Raw genomic sequence first — 27,310 nt, 5'->3', positions numbered from 1 at the left:
GTCCGGTTCTCACTCGTCAAATGTGTGCAAAGATGTCTACATGTGTAAGGCATTAGAGAATAGAGATCAGCAAGTTGTCCAACTGTGTCAGGCAGATTGCAGACAAGGCAATACAAAAGAACAAATAGGTAGATTATTATTATTATTATTAGATTATTATGTCTGCACAAATGCTAGGAGTGTCACAAACAAAAGGATAGCGTTTGTTGCCTTAGTCAATATGTTGCGACCTCAGATTGTAGGTATTAGTGTGACCTAGCTATCAGAATCAGTCCTACTAACTGGTATCGAGTGTCATGGGTATAGAATTTTTAGGAAGGATAGAGAGAGGTAGGAGAGAAGGGGGTGTGCTGCTAATGATATCGGATGACTTGAATCCAGTTAGAGTTTCTATCTATGATTGTAATACTACTACTAACAATATTTCATGTGGCAGTAAGTTTGAAACCGTCTGGTGTGAGGTGGAATCTAACAAGATCAAGTACATAGTGGGGTGTTATTACAGACCTGGTGGGTCGTTTGCTAGTGATGAAGAAATGCATCACCAAATATTGATTGGGTAGCAGTAGAATCTCATGAAAAGAATGAAAATGCATTTATTGAACTGCTGCGGGACAACTTCCTCAAGCAGCATGTCACAGAAGGAACTCGAAGGCAAAGAGTGTTAGATCTGATTAGAGCGTTTCAGTTAAAGACGTAACTATTCTGCCTCCGGTTGGTGACAGTGATCATGTGGTACCCACCTGGGAAGTTACCAAGTTTATGAATGTTCCATTCAGGAAAGGTTACATGCTGAACTACAAAGCAGGAATTTATGACCAACTGAGGATTACACTGAGTTCAGTGGAATGGGATCGGTTGGTGGATGGAGGAAATATCGACAAGGAATGGAAGCATTGAAACAATACTCAAATGTCTTGTTTTTTTTTTACGAGTCAAAAGGATGCGTAATCTTATTAAGCAAGAGATTCGTAAGAAAAGGACGATGTGGAAGGAATACTGTTTGCATAAGGATGACTTCGTTATGAACGTTATAAGCAGCAAGCTAGAATAGTCACAAATGTTGTACGAAAAGCAAAGTCTAAGCATGAAAAGAAACTGGCTCTGCATGCTAAAGACAACCCACAAGAATTCTATCGATATGCTGCAAGTAAATGAAAGAAAGAAAGAATATGAATGGATAACTCTTCTAAATCCAGATGGCGTGAGATTACAGATGCAGAAGAGGTTGTTCAGTTAATGAGTGCCCATTTCGTTAAAAGCTATCAACCTGGTGAACGCAACATTGAGTTCACTGCTACCTCTTCACTAGATGAAGAAACGCAGGTGTGTGAGGCCGAGGTATTAGAGCTGTTGCACAAACTGAATAAGAATTCAGCAATAGGGACTGATGGAATATTAGCATGTGTGCTAAAAGAGTGTTCAGCTGAACTGGTCATTCCTTTGACCAGGATGTTTAATATGAGTCTCAGAACAGGGAAGATTCCGCAGCAATGGAAGGAATGTATGGTAATTCCATTGCACAAGGGCGGTGCAAAGACCGATGTCTCCAACTATTGACCAATTAGTATCACAGGAGTGGTGGTGAAGATTTTGGAAAAATTGGTCAGGGCTCGCATTCAGAAATGAGTTGACAGTGAAACTGTCAACCCATTTCTGAATGCGAGCACTAACAACTCTATTTAAGCAGGGGTTTATTAAGGGAAGGTCATGTTTTAGCAACTTGCTCACATTCTATAACAATGTTACTTGTGAACTAAACAAGGGAAATGGATACGCCATGATACGTTTGCATTTTGTTAAGGTATTCTGCCATGCTGTATTCTTTTAACAGAATACAGCATGGTAGACTTTTGCATAATTTGGAGAAAATTGGTTTGGGATATATAATATTAGCATCAATAAGAGGATAGCTGACTGACAGATATCAAAAAGTGGTATATGGGGGATCTGAGTCTGCAAGGTTTAACCTTGCAGATTCAGATAACAAGTGGTGTACCACAAGCATCAGTGCTTGGTCCACTGTTATTTAATCTGTACATTACTGATATTGGGAAGGACTTGACAGGCGGCATACAGCTATTTGCTGATGATGCAAAGATAGGAAGGGTAATCCGGAATACTTCTGAAATGCAGTACTTGGAGAATGATTTGAATAGGCTGGAATTGTGGGCATGGGAAAATGGATGTCAGTTCAATGTTAGTAAATGTAAAGTCATTCACTTTGGCGTGATTAGATATCCAATGTCGCATTATATTGGTGGGATTAGGCTAGAAGACGCTGATGAGGCTAGGCATCTTGGGGTGTTAATAGATAGGAAGGTGAAGTTCAGGGATCATGTTACAAAGATTGCAAATACAACTCAAAAGTTAATTGCAATGCTGAAACGAACGTTCACATGTAAAGATAAGGATGTTATTTTGCCTCTTTACAAGGCCTTGATAAGACCTCACTTGGACTACTGTGCGCAGATCTGGTCTCCTGGTTTCCATTGGGATTCTGATATATTGGAGAGAGTACAAAGGCGAGTGTTAAAAATTATATGAGGGTTATGGAATACTGATTATGAAGACAGATTGAGAATTTGTAGACTGCAAACACTAGCAAACAGGAGAAAGAGAGGTGATATGATTGAGACTTAGAAACTTCTGAAAGGGTCATACAGGATTTTAATTGATTAAATTTTTCATTTTAAGGAGAGTTGGTAAAGGACCAGATGACATCATTGGAAGCTGAGAATGAATGCCGCCAAGAAGGGGATGATGGCTGATTTTTCACTTAGAGGATGGTGCATGATTGGAATGAATTGCCATTGGATGTTGTGAGTGAAAGCAGTGTGTGAATGAATTCAAGAATAAGTATGATAGCTGGTGTGTGTAGTATGTGGCCTCCCTCAATGAGTATCTGACTCCGTGGAGGTGTCTCTTTATAATAATAATAATAATAATAATAATTTTTTTTAAATAAATAATATTTTTGTTCACTGCTAAAATATTTACACATACATATATACAATAGTTATCTTGAGTATAATAGTAAAAATTTTTTTTTTAAATTTTTTTTAAAATTTTTTTTATTTAAAAAAACAACAACAACAATTTATTATGTCTCAGTATAAGTTACATACAATAATAATATTTACAGTAATTACTATAAGGATTATACAGAATTTTTGATTTTAGAATATACATAATAATAATAATAATAATAATAATAATAATAATAATAATAATAATACTAATAATAATAATAATAATAATAATAATAATAATAATAATAATAATAATAATAATTTATTTATTTTATTCATTTATTTATTATTATCATTTTTTTTATGTCTCAGATGAATTGCATACATAGTTGCTGTAGTAATTATATATATATAATATTTATAACGCATTACAAGTGTGTATAACAGATTCTTGCAAGTTAGTAATTTTCTTCCTTGAAGCTTAGCAGAGCTTATCTGAGGAAGATAATAGATGACAGAGGGTGGTGGTATCATGGTTGTGTTCCTATAGTGGTCACAAGCCAGGTGTTGATTTTACTGTTTGTTGGTACGTGCTTGAGACTTCGACTGCTATTACAGTTTAACTTTTTTTATTTTATTTTTATTTTTGTGCAAATAGGGTTAGATTTAGACGTGGTGTGTTTGTTTCTTTGTGTTCTTGTAGTGATAGTTTTTGAGAGGGGGGGGTTGTCATAGGTTTGCGTGTGTGTGTGTGTGTGTGTGTGTGTGTGTGTGTGTGTGTGTGTGGTGGGGGAGAGAGAGACAGGAATTGCTCTAATTTTCATTCTCGCTATAATATTAATATAGTGCCTGTTTCAGCTCTCTGTATGTTCCTAGGTTTCTGTTGTCGAACGGCAGTTTCTTTTATCATGTCAGGTATGTAGAAGTTTCGGGTGGCTTTGGTGTGGTGATTGTTGTACTTATATGTTATGTAGTTTGTTGACTGTGGTCTTGTTATTTGATATGTTGTTCTGGTTACTCTATATGTTGGGCTGTAGTAGTGTTTTAACATGACTGTGTAGTGGCGTAAGTGTTTCACCTTAAATATTTTGTGTTTTGTCCGTGATTCCTGCATAAGAGTGGGTTGTTCCCAGAATATCAGTTTTATCATTTTATCTTGCAACCATTGTAGCCTGTTAAGTCTGTAGTCTGCGCAGAATGCGTATGATGTGATCGCATATCTTAAAATGTTTTCACATAATGCTTTATAGATTAGTATTTTTATGTGGGTTGGGGCAATGTCTTTTAATCTGTATAGTTTGCTTGCTATTATCCTAAGCTTGGTATGTAGGTAGTTTGTATGGCTATTCCAACTTTGATCAGCATCGAAGTGAAGTCCAAGATAGCGTGTTGTTTTCACCTGTGTGATGGTTGTGATTTTAGGTTCTGCACTTTGTGTATAGGAGGATGAATGTTTGATAGTGAGATATTTAGTTTCTATGGGCAGGGTTTGGGGGTTTTTGAATATCATTAGCTTTGTTTTTCCAGGGTTTATATATATGCCGTTTTCGGTTAACCAGTTAGTGATTTGATTGATGTCGTGTTGCATATTTTTGTAAGCGATATTTGCATTGTTGTGAATGGATACTATGGCCGTGTCGTTTGCATACTGGAAGATTTTACTTTTTAGGGGGAGCTGGCTTATGTCGTGTGTGTATATGTTAAATAGAATGGGAGATAGGACAGCTCCTTGCGGTACTCCACAGGTTACATGTACGTCTTTGCTGTGTGCTGATCCTATACGTGTGATGTGCTTTCTGTTTTTCGTGTATGCTTTAAACCACTGGAGTAGACGACCTCCAATTCCGATATGGGTAAGTTTCGTTAACAAGGTTTTATGTGTTAGTGTGTCAAATGCTTTTGTTAGGTCAATGAAGACCACTAATGTTATTCTGTTTTTATCCAATGCAGCGTTTATTAGATCTGTGAAATCTTCCAGGAGTGTTGCTGTTCCTTTATTTTTTTGAAAGCCATATTGTGTTTTGGGTATGATTTGAAATTTTTCAACGTATGTGGAGAGTTTCTGATGTACAATGCGCTCCATGATTTGGTTGATTACAGGCAGCGTGGCGATAGGTCTGTAATTACTTATTATGTTTCTTTTTCCCTGTTTGTGTATGGGTGTGATTAATGCAGTCTTCAGTGTTTCAGGTATGTGTCCCGTTTCGAAGATTTTATTTAACAGTTTTTGTATAACTGGAAGTAGGTCGGTTGAGTGTTTCTTGATGTCTTTTGGTCTGATTCCGTCTATCCCCGGTCCTTTGTTAGGATTAATTTGTTGAATTGCCAGTGATAGTTCTTCTTTTGTTACTGTGGGGAACCACATCGACTGGGTTGCTCGTGGACCTAGTGGAGAATGTTCGTTTATGTGAGGAAAGGTTGTTTCTTGTAGCTTTTGGACAGAGTTCACGAAATGCTGATTAAAGTTGTTTGCCAACTGTTTGAGATTTGGGATCGCAGGCAAAGCTGTGTTTTATTGTTTCTGAGGCAGTGGTTCTGTGTATATTGTCCAGCATTTCATTAATCAGGTGCCAGGTTTCCTTTATGTCATTCTGCGCTGTTGTTAATTTGTTGCTGTAATAGTTTCTTTTTGCCGTTCTAATCTGGGTTGTTAGGAGATTCCGTTTTCTTTTGTATTCAGCTTTTAAAGCGATATTGTTTGGCGACTTCTTAAGTTGTTTCCATAGGGCATCTTTTCTTTGTATGTCTGTTAGTATGTTGTCTGTTATCCATGGATTTTGTTTCGTTTGGGGGCGTATTTTTATTTTTGTTAATGCTTTGTTATATATTTTGTTAAATGCAAGTTTAAGATTATTATATACAGCTTCAGCAGAGTCTAGAGATGCTATCTGCATCCAGTCTGTTTTTCTGATTTCATCGTTCACTATTGCTTCGTTTACAATGCTATGATACTGTTTTGTAGTTTCAGTGATTTTTATGGGTTCTGGTTCAGTGTGTAACTGCCATGCTGTGAAATAATGGTCTGCTAGTTTGCATGTTATGACGCTGCTGTGTGGCTGTTTGGAGGGGCCCTTATATTTATATGATCAATGCAGGTTGAGGTTGTTGTGTTTCCGACTATCTCTTCTCGTGTATACGACTGTATGGATGGGGTTATGATGGGGTTCTGTGTGGTTATTTATGTTCCTAATGTTTATATTAATGTCTCCTATTATTATCAAGTATATTAATAATTTAGTTTCTGTCGGATAATTATAAATTTCTGCAAATAATTATAACTACTGGCTACTTTATACATGAATAAATATTTCTTACTTATGGATAGGGTATAATTCATGAGATATTGTTTAAGTAATCGATATTTATTACAAATTTAACAAATTATACGTTTTAGCGTGAAATAATGTTAACAAGAATAACATCAAGAATATCCCAAAGCGTTTTGTTCATTTTTAAATAGGGCGTATGGTCTCCATTAACAGCCAAAACAACGGTACATTTTGATTGCATGGAACGGATAAGATGATCAAAACATTCTTGTGGGCTATTTCCCCTACCCTTCTGTGAGAGCAAGTTCAAGCTTTTGAAGCGACCGTGGTGGAACCAGTCGAGCAGAAACGCGCCTATCTAAAGCATTCCAGGTAACCCGGTCCATTCGTTAAATACCTTCTTCTTGGCCAATTACAGCAGCATATGGACAAACTATAGGTTACAAAATCTCATCGCGACACCTTTGGGCTGTTAAGGAACCGTTTCTGTTGAAATAGAGATCAGTATGGCCACCTATACTTATTCCAGCCCATACCCTCAAACTCCCACCTTGATGTTGGGATCTTTCAAGAAGAAATGTGGATTATTTCTTGTTCCAATTTCACGCCATATCAAGTACGTCGGTTATCTCGTTTCAGATTGAACCTGGATTCGTCATTGAAAAGTACACGAGCCGAATCCTTATTTGACCAATTGCCGTGTTCCTGTTCCCAAATGCTTCGGGCTCTTTCACTTCGAAGTTGTTAAGCGTTCGATTTCTTCTGGCAAGTAATGACAAATACTGATCGTCTCTTGGAAATGTTGATGACGATGGGCGATCTTGATCTTGTCTTCGGCAAGCATTTCCCATCTCCAGAAAGCGATTCCAAAGTCGTGAAATTACGCATTGAGATACACGACACACTTGAGCGACAACTTGCTGCGTTTGTCCAGCTTCTAATCGACCAATGGCTCTCCAAGCCATTGATTTCCGGGTATCATGTTGCTCTGCCATTTTTAACAAAATGGCAGAGCAATAATGGATGGTAGGTTACAAAAGTTTACAACTGAAGTGATAATTATGCATTGTGGAGGTGAGGGCAACAAGCCACGCTACCCCTCACATGCTAATACGGCTAAGACCCATTTTGACAAGTCTTAACATGATTTTGTACGCATTTGCATGTTCTACATTGTTGTATGTTATGAATATTTTAAAATAAATGTGTTACATTTGTAAATTATTTTTATAACTTTATCATTTACAAGAAAACCGAAATACCCGCTAATTGTTTTGCGCAGTGTATCGAGAAGATAACGTTTTGAAGATAGAAATCGGAAGTGGAAACGTGGATATTGGGACGAACGAACTTCAGGTTCGACGGTCACAATATGGAATAATTAAGGAATAATAAGGAATTAAGAAATAGTTTAATAAGGAATTATTAACGGTATTGTGCAACCGTCACCTTTCAGTGATTATTGCTTCGAAGATTCAGTTCTTGTATCCGCGAGAATCGTTGAAAGTGACACAAAAAAATAGAAATATCATGAAATAACGAATATAATTCGATCAAAAGTCAGAATGAATATAATATAACAAATAAATACAAAGAATCTGATTAATTGTATTTTATTACTTTACGAGTAGACACAAAAGCAAGTTCGCTGTGAAACGTGTGAGCCAATAAGATTTTCGTTCAGTAATCATTCATTTTGACATGATAAAAAAAGATAATAAAGAAAGATATTAGTTTACATTATTAATTAAAATAAAATTGAAATTAACTGAAGCAAAATTTTAGGATACGGTGAGTAGTCTTACGCCTGAATATATATTTTTGTCTAATTCTGTGTGCTATTTGTCAAACAAAATAATAACTTAGAAGTAATTTCCAAATTTTAGGTCGTCCAACTGAATGCTTGTAATTAACTGAGATATTTCATTAGCTTTTTTTAAACAGAGATAACTGACCTTAATGTAAGAAACGAACTTTAAATAACAGCAATTAATAGTTAAAGGATTGGAACAAATATATTCGAGCACTAGCACAAAAATCTTGTGTAGTGGTCATCTTTCGTTTTCAACGAATGGGGGTGCAGAATGATCACTAAATAATGGTTTTATAGGTTTTCTTATAAATGTAATTTCCAAATCCATTTGCTGAACCTGTAAAGTAAAGCCGTAGAAAAAAAAATCATCAGAATACATGAGTTCATTTTTAAGTGAAATTCATACCACTGATTGCTCAAAATTTTAATTCGTACAATAACTATTTATTCTGCAATTTTAATGGGGAAAAAAGAACAGCTACCATAGGACTCGTAGTTGAAATGAAAATTCCAACGATGCAGGATGCAGCAAAAGAAGATGAAAGAAAGAAAGAAAAAAACTAAAAAGAATCTTAATCAATTTTTAAGACACTTCGTTTGAAAAGAAAATTCTGCTCTTCATTATGTTTTTCTAGTAACGGCATACAATGGAGAATCATCAGATGCACTTGATACAAAGGAAAAAAGGAATAAAAATAAACGATTGAGTGACACATATCTGGTTTTTGTTTTCAGCATACTTCGATATTTTACCCTATACAAAATTTAGAATTCTTTTACCAATAATAAATAAGTAAACAACTTAATTCACATTACTTCAATATTGTAATCGACATCAGCTGTTTAGTGCAACCTTCTTCACACTACGTTGCACAAAGATTACAACCAGTAACAGTTTAAAAAGTCCAATAAACAGGATTCTGCTTTCTCGTTGGCCCATGGCTCGCTGATGATTAATGTAGAATTAATGTAGAATTAATTTGCTGTAGAATTAATGCATCATAAAAGAATGTTTAAAACGTTTTTATGGGCTTTAAATTTTAAGGACTTCAAGTACTACTGCACATACTTCACATACTAATATTTCAGGTACTATCACATACTTCTGGAACGCTTGCTTCAAGTGATACAGCTAATTAATATTTGAAATTTTGAAGAAAGCGAGTACTTCGTTGGAGATTAATCACTTTTTCTCCAAATTTTACTTTGTGTATGAAGTATATTTTACGGTATTTTTCTCACTTCTGAACAGAATTTACTTAAGGCATGGGTTTTCACACTCCACAAAAAACAAGTGCATCCCTTGAATATTCGAAAAACAAAGTAGTCGGCTGCAAGTTTTCATAAGCATCCATGTTAAATTGCAAGTCATTCTATCAAGTAGTTTGTTCTATACAGCTGTCTGAACAAAAAGTGTTTCCCTTGAAACGCTTTCCCTGTATCCCTTGAAATGGATAAAATTGAGTACCGTGCGGTTATTACATTCTTTGTAAAAGAAGGTTTATCGCCAAACCAAATTCATTCGAAGTTCACAAAAGATTATGAGCACTCTTCTCCTTCGTTTTCGACATTTAAAAAATGGGCTGCCGAGTTTCCATACCAGCCTTTAAGATGATCCACGTGAAGGACGTCCAAAAAGTGTAACAACACCAGAAACCATTGATTAAGTGCACGATATGGTATTGGATGATCAGCCAGTCAAAGTGCGTGCTGAGACTATAGGCATTTCAAAAGAACGTGTAGGATATATTTTGCACGAAGAATTGCAAATGAAAAAGCTTTGCACAAGATGGGTGCCGCGCTTGCTCACAGCAGATCAAAAACGCACTCGCATGAAAATCTCTGAACAGTGCTTGGAGCGTTTTAAGAAGAATAAAACTGATTTTGTGCGTCGATTTATTATTATGGATGAGACTTGGATTTGCCATTATACACCAGAATCCAAACAGCAGTGAAAACTGTGGACAGAAACCTCTTTGTTCAGTGCCAAAGAAGACAAAGTCGGTTCCATCAGCAGGAAATATCATGGCACCGGTGTTTTGGGATGCTAAAGGCATTTTGTTTATTAATTATCTTGAAAAGGGTAAAATAGTAACCGGGAAATATTATTTCGATCTTTTAACCAGACTAGGTGAAAAAACTCGTGAGAAAAGAAGAAAAATATCATCTTTCATCAGGACAATGCACCTGCCCACAAAGGCGTTTTGGTAATGGGAAAATTAAGGGATCTGCACTATGAATTGTTGGAACATCCACACTATTCCCCAAATTTGGCTCCCTCTGACTTCTATCTCTTCCCCAAACTAAAACCCTTCCTCGCTGGTCAACTCGAATCAAGAGGTGATTGTAGCTGTAGAGGGGTATTTACATATCTTACTGATAACCACTACAGGGACGATATAATGGCGCTGGAGCATCACTGGAATAAATGTATTAGTCTTAAGGGAGATAATGTTGAAAAATAAAAATTATTTTTGAAATTATTTTGAAATTATAAATTCGTTTTTTCATTGTTAGGCCGAGAACGTTTCAGATCACCCTTGTACTCCACATACTTAATATTTCCAATACTATCATATACATTATCACATTATCAGATATGGGAGCTTCTTGATTGAAATGATACGGCTAATTAATACTTGAAATTTTTAAGAAAACAATAGGTATCTGTTGGAGATTAATCACTTTTTCCCCAAATTGTACTTAGTATTTCGATATTAGAGTATTTCTCTCAGTTCTGAACAGAACTGAGTTGTCATACTCCACAAGAAACAAATGCATCCCTTGAATATTCGAAAAACAAAGTGGTCGGCTGCAATTTGAATAACTGATAAGATTGTTGATAGTTGAATTACTGAAGAAGCAATAAAGTTATGCGGTGCGTATAATGTATGTTGATCGCGTGTATTCTTCAGACAATTTGTCTGTGTTGTGGAACAAAATACCCAAGTTTATGAGATTAAAAAATTTCTGTTATTTCTATAGGACACAGAATTCATGTAGCCAGTGACATATTACTTATAAAATTACTTATAAGGTTCTCTATCCTAGATATAATTCGAACCCAGCTCTTTCCAGAATAACGAGCATTACTTCATTACTTAAAACCATTAGATTACAAAAATGCATGTGTATATATATATATATATATATGTTGCGTTGATATTAACAGATCGCCGTGCTTTATATTTAAATCTAACCATTCATTTTAAAATAGTTTTAGAGGTGATCATGAAAGTGCTGATAACTGTAGGACTGCTCTGCTTCCTTGTCCAGTTGGGTAAGTAAATATTTCCGATTTGGTGGTATTCCAAAATTTAAATAAATGTATATAATACACTAAACCCAGGATATTTCACATTTCTTTTACTTTTAAAGTAGTTCTACAGTAAAAGGTTATTGTAGTTAATAAAGGAAATTTATCCGAAGAAGCTACATAGGTCTGCTCAAAAAAAACAACAATAATAATAAAATAAAATAAAAATACTATTGAAATAAAGCTGTGAAAATCAAGCTGTTGTCCACACACAGGTTTGAGATTAATCCAATTTAAATGGGATTATGCATATTGTGCATATAAACACTTGTTCTAAAATCCATGCCATTACTAAAAGCTATTTTGGTATCTCTATGGAATATATATATATATATATATATATATATATATATATTTCACACACTTATTCAGCGCTCTGCATTTATATGAAGATGTGTCCACAATTTCAAGGGCGGTACACACTAGTGATTGATTTGGCCATGCTAAGTATTATAAAACATAATGTACAACAGCTACACGATCGAAGCTATCAAAATACGACCAAAGTCATATTTTGATAGATTGGATCGCATAGATTTTCGCTTAGTTTTTGTATGTAACTTTTTTATAAAGTGTACAAATTAGATCTGGTTTTTTGTGCATGACAATAATTCTTTCCAGACATCCTGCCATGAGCGCTAAGTAGTTTGTCGGATAAAAAAAAGTCGGATAAAAATACTTTTCTATTATTTGTAATATTTTATTTCATATATAAAAACTCTTTTTACTATGCACTTTATTCCTTAAAGATTTTTTTTCTGTTTTAAAGTAATTTTACAGACAGTTTTTAAAGACACTTTTACATTTTTTTTACTTATTTACTTCTACAGTGATAGAACAAATTGAAGCTAAAAAGCCATTGCTTGGCAATCTTATTCTCAGAGTGAAAAGAGATAAGTGAGTACATAAATCAATTTTACTCTTTATTTAAGCAAAATGAGCTAACATATTTTCAATTTTAATGTATATGCAATGATTGTTTTGTTTTGTTTTAGGAATTCCTTTTAAAAAATAGAAGTTCATTGCTTCAATCGGATCGTTTGCAAAGGAGTAAAAGTCCGTTTTTGTCTATCTCTGCAAATGGTCGATTTACAAGGACAATCCTATCCATTAAAAATTGTCAACACTGTTCGGCATTTAATGATTTTTTTTTTTTTTCGAATAACACGTTACAGACATCATGGTAGTTCAAGATATCGGAAAATTCATTTCCGAACAATTTCAAATGGCAGTGTGAACAATTATAATAGCCACCAGGCTTAATGTTTATTTAATGTGTACACTGCAACTCAAATTAAAAAGTAGTCCTATCAAGACGGTTTGATGAAATCTCCTTTTTTCGTTTTAGTTCCGTTTAAAAAATGGAACTATACTGATTTTAAATGAAAAAGAGAATAAATGAAATTAGAAATTAATGAAGTAATAAACGTAATAAAATTCGAACTTCTGTCCGCTTTTACTACATAAATCGTGAAACTGGGACATCTAGAGACAAATCTTATCCACTTCTTTTATTTTACTCCTCTGGTTCCACTATGAGAGCAAGTAAAGAAAAAGAAGTAAAAAAAATTTTTTTTTTTTACTTCTTTTAAAATGAGAAGGAAGCTACGAAATAGAAAATATCATTTTCTTGATGTCATCGGCTTGGTAAACGCGTACATAAGAACCAGGCGAATGCTACTTATTTTACCAAGCCGATGACATCAAGAAAATGATATTTTTCTATTTCGTAGCTTCCTTCTCATTTTAATTTTTGCTGCATTTTATTTATTTTCGTTTAGTCTATATTTCTTATTTAGACTGTGAAGATTTTGTTTCCAGTTTATCCTCATTACGTTCTGCTGTTTTTTCCTTCTGAATTTGCCTCGAGTCTATCACTTTCTGTTCTATACACAATCCTATAGGATACATCATTTTTATCCAAAAATGCAGAATCATCGGGAAGTAAGTCGGTTAATTTGTCTACTTTCGTCTTATTTTAGTTTTCGCCCTTCATTTTATTCTCCAAAGAAATAAGTTTCTCCCATCTCACGAGCACTTGGATTATATCTCTTAAAATCTTGGTTCTCTCTATAATCTGGAGATGAGTGGATGTTCTACCTTGAACTTTCTTTTTAGCTCCTAAAGTTCAATGACATATTTATGGTGCACTGTCATGTTGATACTCGTTTCCATATATAGAAAGGTCGCAGCATAAATAACACAGAACTGTTCCAAAATATTAATATAATGCCATTCTCCTGGTAACTGCCACACTTCACTTCCATATAATATGCAGATCCTGATTATGAAGAGTAATTACCTTGATTTGTCCACCGCCTATTCAAAATCGGCAAAGCCCTTCATCCAAGTTCTAGTTTGAAAACTTCTAAGTTATTTCAGACAGAATACTCTGTTTTGCTACTTCGTTTGTTTGTGTATTTCCATTTTTCGATCCCGTGTCTGAATGTTAGACTTCACAGTTCTTTTCCCTGGCGGCATTGCAGTGAAATTCCTAACCGTGAGTATTATTGAGATCAATTTTCTATACAATTCGGTATTCTTTTATTTTATTAGGTCTGATGATGAAGTTGATGAAGCAGCACCTCTACAAAAATCTCTAACTGGGAAACTATGCAAAGTCAATATTTGTAAGAAAAGCAAAGCAAAGAAAAATGACTAAAAGGGAAACAAAAGAGAAGACAGTTACGAAAAATAGGTGAGTAAATACGACAACTTTATCCGTTTTGGAGAATGATGTTTGAATTCAAGAAACCTCTGAAAATGTTGGCAACAGTGAATATACATTATAAGAGTGCCAGTTAGAAGGGTTAAAATATCACTGATCAAGTATTATTTTACAAACACTTTCTTCAACTGAAAGTAAGACAGGGATTGATTGTTGAGATGATTCAGGAAATCCTTTAAACAATCCTGTCTATGGCTGCAAATTAATCATTTCAACAATCAACACCCAAGAACACAATTTATCTCAGAATTGGAAGTTAATGTTTCTCTCCCATTCCTGGATGTAAAAGTCTGTTTTCTAACACTCAGTGTTAGAAAACAGACTTTTATGCTATTCTCCTGGTAACTGCCACACTTCACTTCCATATAATATGCAGATCCTGATTATGAAGAGTAATTACCTTGGTTTGTCCACCGCCTATTCAAAATCGGCTCAGCCCTTCATCCAAGTTCTAGTTTGAAAACTTCTAAGTTATTTCAGACAGAATACTCTGTTTTGCTACTTTGTATAGTCTAGCCTTCCTTCTGGTAAATCCATGAATCCATCTCCGCACCAATGTGTCTCTGATAAACCTAAAATACTCCATTTCCAATATATATATATACTGTATATATATTCTTTTTTTTCCTTGGGGAGACCACACTCCTACTAGGCGCGTTCCCCGGGTGGCGGATGGGGGAAACTCAAATGGGTTGCCCTGAATAGGGAATAAAGAGTGGCGGATCAAAGGATGTAGAAGAGGCATGGCAAGCTGGCTACATTATTAAGCCAGTAACTTTCATGAGCAGGAGAAAGTCTACAAACCGAGATAGTGCAACTGCGTACGGGACAGCCGACGCGCCTACTCGAAGACCACATAGAGTAGGTGAGAAATCAGCAATGTGGTCAGCCAAGGACGTGAAACACGTAGTCACCCTCAACATAAGATCATTACACCGACCTGGAAAATTTGAATTAGTCCAGGAAAATTTAAAAAGACTGAAATGGAGTATTTTAGGTTTATCAGAGACACATTGGTGCGGAGATGGATTCATGGATTTACCAGAAGGAAGACTGTACTTCTCAGGAAGAAAAGATGACATACACAGAGAAGGAGTTGCATTATTAATTGAGAAGAAACTTGCACACTCAATAATTGAAATAAAATTAGTGTCTCCTAGAATAATCACAACCAAACTTTAAGCAAAAGAAAAAGGTCAAACAATTAAAATAATCCAAATATATGTACCAGACAGTAACCATTCAGAAGAAGAAATAGAAAATTTCTATGAAGAACTACAACAGAAAATAGATAATTCCAAAAATAGAAAGCTCATGATAGTGATGGGAGATTTTAATGCTAAAATAGGACAGTTCACAGCAGACAAAAAAGATGTGATGGGGAAATTTGGATACGGAGAGCTTAACGACTGAGGAGAACAATTACTTCACTTCTGTAAAGCAAACGATCTAATGATTACAAACACATTGTTCTATCAACGCCCTAATGATAAATATACATGGACATCCCCAGATGGTAATATAAAGAACTGCATAGACTATATCATCATAAATAAACAATGGAAATGATCAGTAAATAATGTACAAACATTAAGAAGCTTTGATTTCGACACTGACCACGAAATATTAACTGCCAAAGTGAAGATAAAATTCAACAGGAAAAACAATATCAGAAACGAAGAAAACATTAGCCTATCAAAACTAAAAGATAGCTCAAGCAGAAGTCGATTTTAGAACAGATGTGTTTGAAATTAAAACCCTCCATCTTCCAGAACAGTGGAAAATACTCGGAAGAAGGAAAGGAAACAGTGTTATCAATTGCAAAAGACACTCTAGGTACCAAAGCCAAAATAAACAAACAGTGGATAACCCAAGAAATTCTAGCTACAATAGAAGAAAAATGAGATGCCAAGATACTAAGATACTTGTAAACCAACAAAAAACAATGAAGAGAATAGAGAAAAATACAGAGCACTAAAATATAAAGTTGATAACCTGTGCAAAAAAGCGAAAGAAAAATGGTTAGAAGAAAAAGCTAAGAAATGCCAAAAAGCATGCCAACAAAACAACCTAAAAGTCTTCCATGGCACTATAAGAGAAATTACAAAGGAATTCTCAGAAAAAGAAGTAACAATGATAAACAAGTTGACTGAAACCGGGAATATTGAAGATATAAGAAAAATCTAGTCAAACGATTTTAATGACCACCCAAAAATTTTACAAGAAGATACTACGCAATAAAACAGATAAACAATAATGCACCAGGCATTGATACAATCCCTACTGAACTATGGTCGTATGAAGACAACACATCAATATAATATTTAACAACCCTATTCAGTAAAATACTACAAACAGGAGAGATCCCAGATGACTGGAGAATTGAAAATATCATCCCAAGAAATACAAGAAAAGAGACTGCAGAAATTACAGTGCAATCAGTTTACTCTCCCACACCTATAACATATTCGTAAGAATTATACAAAATAGATTAATAAACACCTATGAAGAACTGATAGGTATAGAACAAGCTGGTTTCCGAGGAAACTATTCAACAATAGACCAGATTTTCACATTGCACCAGCTAGCAGATCTCAGCTGGGAAGACCATAAAGAACTATATTGTTTTGTGGACTTTAAACAAGCTTTCGATAGCATCAATAGAGAAATTCCTCTTAAAGTTCTACTATAAAAAGCAATAGACAAATATGTAATACAATTTCTGATAAAATATTACTCTAAGGCAAATGCAATAATTAAAAAGTACACACTCACAACAGAACCCATAGAGATCCAAAAAGGAGTAATGCAAGGATGCCCATTATCCCCATGCCTATTCAAAATATATCTAGACAAATTGTAAAGAAGGCAATAGACAATGAGCCTGGAATCAATGTCAATATAAATAATAAATAATATCATATTTATACTGTTTTTTATATTATTTATAATAAAAACAAATAATATCAAATATGCGGATGATCTCGTCCTCCTTATTGCAAGAACCCCAAATGAACTACAAAGTTTGATAAACAAGTTAAACGAAACCTGTAAAACATATGACATGACAATAAATATACAAAAGACAAAAGTGATGAAAATAAGAAGGAACATAACTACCATCTCAGCCACCCTAAATGGAGAACAAATAGAACAAGTAGACAACTACATATATCTTGGATCAAAACTAACAGAAACAACAGATGAACTCGAAACAATCAAACACAGAATAGCGATAGCATGGACCACCATGGGAAAATTACAGAAAATCTGGAAAACAAATAAGATATCTAAGCAAGCCAAAATCAACTTATATGAATCAATAATTATACCAGCAGTCATCTATGGAGCAGAAGCATGGACGGTTAAGAAAAGAGAGGAGAAAAAACTGCTGGCATTTGAAACGAAATGCTTAAGAAAAATAAATAGAACGAGTTGGACAGAAAAGAAAACAAACAGCACATTCAGACAAGAATTATTGTATAAAAAGACAATAACAGAAAAAAATAGAAAACAACAAATGAGACTGTTTGTCCACACTTTACGCATGGACGCAGACAGACTTCCTAACTTCCTAATCAATACTTTTCCAACTGAAAAAAGAAGACCTGGAAGACCAAGAATTACCTGGCTGAAATTAATAAAGAACATTTCGGGATGCAGAACATATAAGGAAATTTTTCGAACAGCAAGGAATAGAGAAGACTGGAAAATTCTGCTCAAGGGAAGACTCAAACCATCTTAGATGGAAGAGAAGAAGAAGAAGAATTCTCTTTTTACACAATTTCGAAATAACACGGTTTAGAAAACAAAAGCAATTCTACTTTTACACTGCATATTTTCATTTAACACGGTTCAAATGGCGCTTATTTTTAAAATTTCTGTTTGAATTCAGGTCTGTTTAAAAGGGTATTTCCATTATAATTATCATTTCCTAGTACGGTACTTTTGTGCTTAAACTTGAATTTTGGGGAACCCCCCCCCTCGATGTTTTAAATATCAGGGATTACTCTACGCTACAGAATGTAGACAAATGCCAAGTAGAACTTATATACTAAATCACAAAAAAGTGTTGGTGGCTTTAAAGCAGCTAAGGATCGGTGACTCTATTATTTTGCCGCAATACTTCAGGAGATCGTATATATATAAACCATTACTCATTAATCGATCTCTAAGACAACGGACAATGAAAGGTGTGGATTTTAATATGTTACCAATGCGCTGGAAGGCAAACAAAAAAAGATTGAGTTACAAAAGAAAATTTTAATGACTGGTTCCGTCGATGTTTTGTTCCAGAAGTTAAACGCTATTTGATGGAAAAAATTTGGACTTTGAAGTTTTATTGATTATAAACAATGCACCTGGTCATCCTGTTTTAGAACACTTGAATGTGGAATTTTCTTTTCTGCCACCTAATACAACCACTAGACCAGGGTGTGATCGCTACGTTCAAAACTTACTACATAAGAAGAACATCCCAATACATTTTGGATAAACTAGGTAAGGATAATTTATTGACAATTATTGATGTGTGGAAGAAATTTTCTATTTTGGATTGCATCAAACTTGCTGAGTTGGCGTTATCAGAATTGAAACTATCAACTTTAAATGAATGCTAGAAAGCTACTTGACCGGAATATGTGAAAAAGAAAAACCTTTGCATACAACTGAATATCCCAATATCATCAGATTAGCACATGCAGTTGGTGGAGAAAGATTTGATGATTTTTCGTCTGCAGATATTGAAGAAGTTGTCGGTGATGACGAAATAATAGAAGCTGTCCTTGAGAATCTCGATGAAAAAGAAAAAAGTGATAATGATGATGAAGAAGAGAGTTTACTTACTACAGGATTAATTAAGGAAGGGCTTCAAATGGCTAGTAAAATTGCAAAGTCATTTTCTTACACATGACCACTGAGACTGACAGAGTTGAACAGTTTAAACGTGAACTGAAGTCATGTATAGTGCGATATAAAGAATTACACAAAGATCTAGTCAAACAGGATTTCAACGATTAATTACAGAGTTTGTGGTAAAAAAATCAACAAAAAAAAAAAATATATATATATAAATCTATTTTACTACGTCTTGAGGAACACAGATGTGACATCTCCTATAAAAGAACCCAAGCGAGGTTCTTTTGTAGGAGATGTCACGTCTCCTATAAAATAACTCTCCAGTCATGTTCTTTTCTCCGCCAACTCTAATCTTGAAGAGCGTCAACACCAAATCGATTGGGATCACACGACCAATTTGTATATATGCAATGATGAGTTTGAAAGACGCATTGCAGAATCTAAAGAAATAGTCCTGGATCCTTCACACATGAACAGCAATCTAAGTTACAGTTTGCCTGATTCCCATAGCGCAGTAATCCAATACTGGCGATCTAAAATCAGCTGTCACTCAACATCAACTCACGCTAATAATGCCACACGGTCTCTAATTCAAATATGACTGCTACTATTCTTGTAACTCTTTTGTGTTAAACTGAAAAGCCCATGTTTTTTACCGTATTAGTTTTGTAAGTTTTTCATTATTTCTTATTCACCTGAAGAAGTCGGAACTCCGATGAAACTAGTTGTGATTCATTAAAGTTTTTTTATTATACTCCTCGGTTTCTAGTCAGTAAATTATTAATTCTATTAATAAATAAATTATTAATTATTAATATATATACAGCACCCGCTTGTATTCGTTTTACACGGTTTTATTTACACGATTTTTCTGGAAGCAATTTACCGTGTAAATGGAGAATTATATATATGTATAAAATTTCTTGGTATCTTTAACGTATTTTACACCCAAAGTAAAAAACTTTGTAGGTTGCGATAAAGAGCCAAGAGGCTATTTTTTTCCGGGGCATAAATTAAGTTAAGGGGATGATAAATACCTCAATAAAGAGGTCGAATGTGAGACCTCAATATAGGTCAAAACCGGTCTGGGTAGAAACCTTTCCTCATAATGTAAAACAGTAATAAATATCATAGGAGCTGTGTTTTATATTATGAGAAAATATTAAGGATAGTGATGGAGCTTGCTCAACCTTTGCTACGAGTTGCCCTAGTGTTGTACTACCCAGGTGTTGATTATGCTTGGACTCGCCGATAGTTCCTCGGCATGGAACTCTTAGATTTCGATCTCCGAGTTTCGTATCCGGCTTTAAATTTAAAATGATGAGGAATTTATTATCCCTTTAGCTTAAAATTTATTCTAGACTAGAATGACTAGTGCAATTTATTTTACACTAAGATGACTGGAAAGTGATGTTATTGGCAAATTTAATTAATTCTGAGTAATACTTTTGGATAAGTCTGTTTTGACACTGGCCACTTGTCTCCAGTGCATTAGGTGATGATGTGCTGTTGCTTGGCCTCGCCGATAGTTCTTCGGCATGAAACGTTTAGATTTCGATCTCCGAGTTTCGTATCCGGCTTTAAATTTAAAATAATGAGGGATTTATTATCGCTTTAGCTTAAACTTTCTATATATATATATATATATATATATATATACTGTATATATATATATATATATCATCATCATCATCATCATCATCATCATCATCATACGTATCAAGGATTTAGGCCTAGTATGGCCTGTTCCGGCCTTAGTTGAATCGTTTAAGAGGACGTCCTGGTTTTCTTTTCCTAATGGCTTGTACTTTAAGGCTTGTTTTGGTAATCTTTCTGTTTTCATTCTTTGAAGTGTTCCATCCATCTATGTTTATATTTTTTAATTTTTTCAATTACTGGTTCTTGGTTTAATTCTTTCATAATATCTTCGTTTCTTTTGTGATCAAATAGGGTATACTTTGCAGTTTTTCTCATAAACTTCATTTCTGCTGTTGTTAATCTTTGTTTGTCTTTTTCTTTTATTGTCCAGATTTCGCTTCCATACATTAAAACTGGTAGGGCTAATGTATTGTATACTTTTAGCCTGGTTTGTTTTTGAACTAGGTTTGGTTTAAATATAGAGTTAATTACACCTGTTATTTTTAAATATTTTGCAATTTTTATGTTTATATCTTTTTCATTTTCATAAGTGATCATACATCCTAGGTAGTTAAATGAATTCACCTGTTCTAAGATCTTGTTATCTAATACTATTTTAGTTCTTGTTGGATCTTGTCCTTTAAAGGCCATAGTTTTTGATTTTTCCGTTGATATTATCATACCATAATCTTTGGATATCTCATTTAGATTTCAAATAGCTTTCTGTAAGTTATCTTCAGAATTTGTAATTATTATTTGGTCGTCTGCAAAGAGGAGAGTGTTTAAGTTAACTGTAGGTGAAAGTTTAATTCCTTGATGTAAATTTTTAATCCATTTTATTATTATTTCATTTAAGTAGATATTAAAAAGAGTTGCTGAGAGGGGACATCCCTGCCGGACCCCTTGCTTTATCTCTCTTGTATATGATAGCTCATGATTTAATCTTATTTGTATTTGATTATTTTTATATATACTTGTGACAGCTTTTAGGATATTATTTGGTATTTGTCTTTCTTTTAATATGTTAAATAATATATTTCTTTTAACTTTGTCAAATGCTTTTTCAAAGTTAATAAATGCAATATGTGTTTCTAAATTATATTCTCTTCTTTTCTCTATTATTAATTTTAGGCAGAAGGCTGGATCTATACATGATCAACCTTTTCTAAATCCATTTTGTACCTCTAGAATAAAGTTTTCGGAATATTTCATTAGTTTGTTATTTAAGATTCTGCTGTATATTTTGTAACATGAATTTAGTATACTGATACCTCTATAGTTTTTAGGGTCATCTCTATTACCTTTCTTAAAGATAGGAATGACAATTGCTTTTTTCCATTCTATTGGGGGGATACCAGTTGAGTAAATTTTATTTAAAAATAATAAGTCTTCCTTTGAATCTTGTTCCTGCGTATTTATATAGTTCTGAACCTAGCTTATCTTCTCCAGGTGATTTTCCGTTTCTTGTTTCTTTCAGGCTGATTTCTAATTCTTCTTCAGTTATTTCCTTTTCATTTTCGTTAACTGTTTGCCAGTTGTCTTTTTTAAAATATTTGTCTGTCCACAGCTCTGTGTAGTAATTTAGAAATTCTTCTAATTTCAATTCAGTGTTTAATTTTATGTTTTCTTTGGTATCTACATTTAGGTGTTTCAAAATCTTATATACATTGGGTCTTATTTTATATAAATCATGTTCTAAATTAGAAAGAAATTTATTCCGTGATTCTCTATGTCTTTTTCTGACTTCTCTTTTAGCTATGGCTCTTATTCTTTTATATTCTATTTCATCTTCTAATCTTTTACTGCTTAACCATTTGTGATAGGCTTCTGTTTTCTTTTTGATTATTTCTGTGATTGTATCATCCCAGATCTTCAGTTTTTTTCTTTTATTGAATTTTTTGGTCTTTCCAAAGCTTTCATTTGCTGCTGCATTTAGTATCGTTTTTATATTAAGCCATTCTATTTCTATTTCTTCATTTTGTTTTATTTTATCTAGATACTGGTTAATTCTTTGTTCATATAGCCATTGTACATTTGTGTCATTCAATAGTTTAGTTTTATAAACAAATGTTTCAATTTTTCTTTCTGTTCTTGTTACTTGTAGCCATTTAGGTAGTAATCTTAATTTTATTTTAACAAGGAAGTGGTCACTGCTTATTTCATATCCTCTGTGAACTCTAACATCTAGTGAAAATTTTGATGTCTTTTCATTTAATATGAAGTAATCTAATATTGATTTCCATCTTCTTGCTGCCCAAGTATATTTATGTATGTCTTTATGTTTATAGAAAGAATTCATTATTTTTAGGTTATTATAAACTACAAAGTCAATCAATTTTTTACCATTTCTGTTTAGAGTGTGTTCTCCATGTATTCCTATATTATTATTAATTTTTGTGTTTCCATTTCTTGCATTTAAGTCTCCTGCTAAAATTATGTAATCATTTTTATTTATTTTATTATATATGTTTTGTAGCTGATTATAAAAATCAATATTATCCTGTTCTCTTCCTTCTTCTGGGGCATATAAACCAATTATTGTTAAATAGCCTCTATCTATTTTTATTCTAGCTTCTATTATTCTTTCATTCCATAATTTATAATGTTTTAACCGTTTTGAAAAGGAGTTATGAATCCAAATCATGACTCCTGCTTGTGCTCTTTGGTCTCTGTCGACTCCACTGTATATCACATTAAAATTTTCAGTTCTCATAGTTCCTTTTAATTTCTTTTTTGTTTCAGTGATTACTGCTATTTTAAAGTTTCTTTCATTTAATAACTGGTCTAATTCTATTTCTTTATATGCTATTCCTCTTACATTCCAGTTTGCTATGTGTATTATATTTTATCGTTTCCATTTTCGTTTTCCCTTTTCCATTCCAGGGTCGTTTCCCATAGATTCAATCCGATTATCTTTTTCTGTCAGCTTACAAGTATGGTTATGTTTTCCATGTCAGGGGACTAGCCTGACGATGGAATAGTTCAGTGGTAGGGCTGCTACCTTAAGGCTTCTGAACTCGCCTTCTTCCGAATTTAAACCCATAGGAGGAATAGGGTATAATGAAGGGGAAAGGGTAGATTATAGAAGAAATATAGTAAGGTTTATAGAGAGGACATAGTTGTAAGGCCAGAAATGAAAAGACCCCATGGCCCTCGAGTACTCTAATATCACAAGGGTCATAAAGTAAGAAGAGTTGGCTGATAAGGCCTTATAGGAAAGATTAAAGTAAGTGGGTCTTCCTCAAAGTAGAAGAAGGAGAGGATAGATCCAGCTAGGGGTCCATGGGAGTGCCGCTTCCTTTACTATCAAGATGATTGCCCCTTATGGCCCTGTTGGTCCACGAGTCCTTATTCAGTATATTCGGACCACCCCACCATATATATATATATATATACACACACGCGCACGCGCATGTACACACACACACATGGTGGGCTTCCCTATCCGCCAATCAGGGGACGCGCTCTCTAGGGGTTACAGGGTCCCCTGAGATATATATATATATATATATATATATATATATATATATATATATATATATATATATATATATATATATATATATATATATATATATATATAAATATTTATATATATATATATATATATATAAATATATATATAAATAAATATAAATAAAAAAAAAATATAAATATATATAAAATACCCAGCTATTTTAAACCTGGTTTTACTCCATTTCCCAAGTAAGCAAACAGACGAACAAGTCAAGTTTGCGTCTGCACGTAATGCAAGTCTGACCCTGCAGGTAGTGCAAGACCAAGATAACTCATGGTAAAAGTAGAATAAGTTCTGATCACTAATCTTAATATTTACCCATAATGCAAAGCACATCTCCTGGAGGAGATGTATGATGCTTTGTATTAAAGGCAAGGGGCCACTACCCAGACCGGTTTCGACCTTTATTGAGGTCTCATCAGTGGGAGCCAGGTTAGAAATACTAAGTTTTAAGTAATACAGAGCTTATAAATATTTTACCAAAACAAGTTACCATAAGTTACCAAGGTATGAAACCACCGCTCCTCGTATTCGAGGCCTGAAGTAGATTGAGAAAATTCCATGTTCGGTCTCTAGAATAGGTTTCGAGATTATTTAATCGTTAGACTACATTTTTGGATATGCAAATTTATAACCTTTCATGACTGAGATTCACATTAAAGAATATAAATTAAAAGACAACGTTACTAGAGAAGGCATAGCCCATCTAGCCACTAAAAACAGCAGACAAGATAAGATCTTGTAATGTTTTTGTCGGACCCGAAGAAATACCCAGAGAAATGTTAAAAACTAAGCACTGGTTTTTGATGGACTGTCAGATAATGATGAAATAATTATGAAAATAGATGTTGATAACCTTCTCCCATTATTTTAAGAGGATCGTGATTTGATTAATATGTAGATAGACACTTATTCCAAGATAGATGCTGATTTTTCTTTTTAGGAGTGGGCTGAATCTGGACAACACGTAAAATAGCTGATGATGGATACAAGGGAGTGAATAAGAACAACGCAAAATATGGATTGATTCTGGGACGAAATTGAGATAACTATCGAAGACCCAAAGATTTTCAGTTATAGGCTTCTTTTGTGATTTCTGTTTCATTTTAGAGTATTATATATTTAAAATGATAATCGAGTTTTGTTAATGAAATTTACGATTACGAGATCAGTGATAGGGGGGTGGGAATGATTTTATTGAGTGTATAATAGTTGCTTATCGCCACGCTTCTGCGTGGCGATAAGCAAAGATTAAAGTATAACTCAGATAATAATACTAACAATACTCAAAGACAAGATACTAAATGCGTAGCACGTGTCACCTGTTTTATAGGAATATCTTTCCAAGTCTTCTAGATATTCCTTGAAAATCAAGTATGCACAATGATGTGATTAACAATTCCCAGGCATCATTTAAGATGTACCCCAGGTTTCTATTGAGAGACTATGTGACTGAATGATAGAAGTGGATTGTTTGATGCGAAGTGAAAGGCACGGCTTCTAGTCACGGCGTTTATGTCTCAATCGGCGGTGCGATTTGTGGTGGATGTATGATGTGCAAGTTCAGATTTTTCTCGACTTCAGTGTTACATGTCGTGGAGATATTTTCTTTCTGATTTCGAAACTCCTCCTTGTCTATAGATAGCAAATTGTTACGCAATTGCTATTATTGCTCTCTACAATACATAGGTCAAACAAGTAGGATTTTTGAAATAAGAAGGGAAGAAGAAAGAGAACATTTTGTGGCATGTACTTTTCCACTCTAAAGAAATTAATTTGTAGTGGCGTTGGTGTATGGTGTACCTGTATAAATATTTCGTTTCGTTTGCAGTGCCATATAAATTATGAATGGGAAACTGATCAGTTTAATTGGTCGTAGAAATTTTACTTTGACAGACAGTTTATAATCAAAAACTGGTATTTATATTTGTAGTATATTAATAGATTTTTAGATTATATTTCACAGCTGTTAATTGATTTAATTTCATTTGTATGCTTCATTTTCGTTTCGTTACAGTGCCACCCCAGCATATTTGGATGAAAAACATGAGCATAGACATGAACCAGTAATTTGGAAAAACTGTTATTCTGTAAACCTATTGATAATATATATGTACCTATGGTTTATCATTTCCTTACTTTCTTAAAATATGGAAATAATTATAAAGGTATAATGACAATAATTGTTCACTGTTCATTGGCCTTGTAAATGTAAACTAGAATGACTTATAAAAATATCTCATTATATTTACTCAAAGTTGTGTCTTAAATACGTGTCTGCAGCCAAGTAATTAATAACGAAATTGCTATATGTACCTGAAATTGGTAGAGCCTGTAAAAGAACTTATCTAGTATTTCTTTAATGGAAGTAATGAGTGTTTTATCAAGAAATATTGCACTATATTCATTCTCCACAAATATATTATTTTCTAAGAATAATAAATTTCAGTTGTTTGCCTATGCAGTCAAGTCAAATTTAAATGAAAATTAATTTTCATTTATTTCACAAGAATAACAATAAACTCAGTGAAAAGATCTTTTTAACGGGATAACATAACGCAAGTGATTACCATTTGTTATTGTTATATTGCTTTAGCGACAGTATTTGTATTTTTTAAATTTTTCTATATACAAGCAAGGCCGACTCGATATGGTAAACAGACTATGCGTCACATCGGGGCGCCTTCTTCAAGGGGCGCTAAAGTGAGTAGAAAAAATAAAATAAAAGCGAGTTTTAATATTAGCGTTTATTAAATGCGGATATACACTAAATATATTGTAGTAAATATTGCGACTTTTAATTACATTTAGCCAAAACTGCAATTTGTTTTCGCTATGTGTAGTATAGAGCTGGCGGAAGCACTAAACGAGGCGGGAGCTCGCCCGAGGCGTTCTTTTACAGGGGCTCCTTACACTACGACTTTGTTTTTTATGTACAGCGCGCATTCACCGGTTAGAAAGTGAGGCTCTCACGTGTATTTGGCTTCACCTTTATTACGAAGTGACATTTGGGCATTTTTTGTGGAACAGACCTTACGCGTTGTTTGTAAGTCATCGAATTGTTGATTGCTAAACACAGCGAATGTGTAGTTAATTCGTACTGAGGTAAGTAGATTCAAAATTTGACCTGAGGCTTGACAAATTAGCGAAACATTTATGTATTTCTTTCAGTATTTCTTTTTGTTTTTTATTTACATTTA

At 33.9% G+C, this 27,310-nt stretch overlaps 1 protein-coding gene across 4 annotated transcripts; it reads left to right on the top strand.

The window, feature by feature from the left end:
* Nucleotides 1-32: 32 nt before the first annotated feature.
* Nucleotides 33-26,574, top strand: LOC150096115 (uncharacterized). Of its 4 annotated transcripts, XM_090409384.1 has the most exons (5): nt 33-128; nt 11,272-11,334; nt 12,201-12,267; nt 13,927-14,068; nt 26,128-26,361. In XM_090409384.1, exons 1-4 carry the CDS (start codon nt 41-43, stop codon nt 14,030-14,032), a joined length of 324 nt encoding a protein of 107 aa, XP_090265510.1. In that variant the 5' UTR covers nt 33-40; the 3' UTR covers nt 14,033-14,068; nt 26,128-26,361. The 4 variants fall into 4 exon arrangements, with proteins under 4 accessions (XP_090265510.1, XP_090265509.1, XP_090265511.1 ...); XM_090409383.1 differs by lacking the exon at nt 13,927-14,068 and having other exon boundaries at nt 26,128-26,574; XM_090409385.1 differs by lacking the exons at nt 33-128; nt 13,927-14,068 and adding an exon at nt 3,866-3,887 and having other exon boundaries at nt 26,128-26,574.
* Nucleotides 26,575-27,310: the final 736 nt, after the last annotated feature.

This window comes from Typopeltis vanoorti, chromosome 19, assembly GCF_054136105.1.
Source record: "Typopeltis vanoorti isolate ZY-2024b chromosome 19, IOZ_Tvanoo_1.0, whole genome shotgun sequence".
Taxonomy (NCBI): domain Eukaryota; kingdom Metazoa; phylum Arthropoda; class Arachnida; order Uropygi; family Thelyphonidae; genus Typopeltis; species Typopeltis vanoorti.
Note: the sequence above shows the minus strand (reverse complement) of the source record. Positions and strands in the feature narration are given on the sequence as shown.

Bases quoted from the DNA above. Each gene is read 5' to 3' on its own strand.
- LOC150096115 (XM_090409383.1), top strand. From the start codon at position 41: ATGTGTAAGGCATTAGAGAATAGAGATCAGCAAGTTGTCCAACTGTGT. The intron at 129-11,271 runs GTAGATTATTAT...ATTTTAAAATAG, and splicing joins CAATACAAAAGAACAAATAG to TTTTAGAGGTGATCATGAAA. The intron at 12,268-26,127 runs GTGAGTACATAA...GTTTCGTTACAG, and splicing joins CTCAGAGTGAAAAGAGATAA to TGCCACCCCAGCATATTTGG.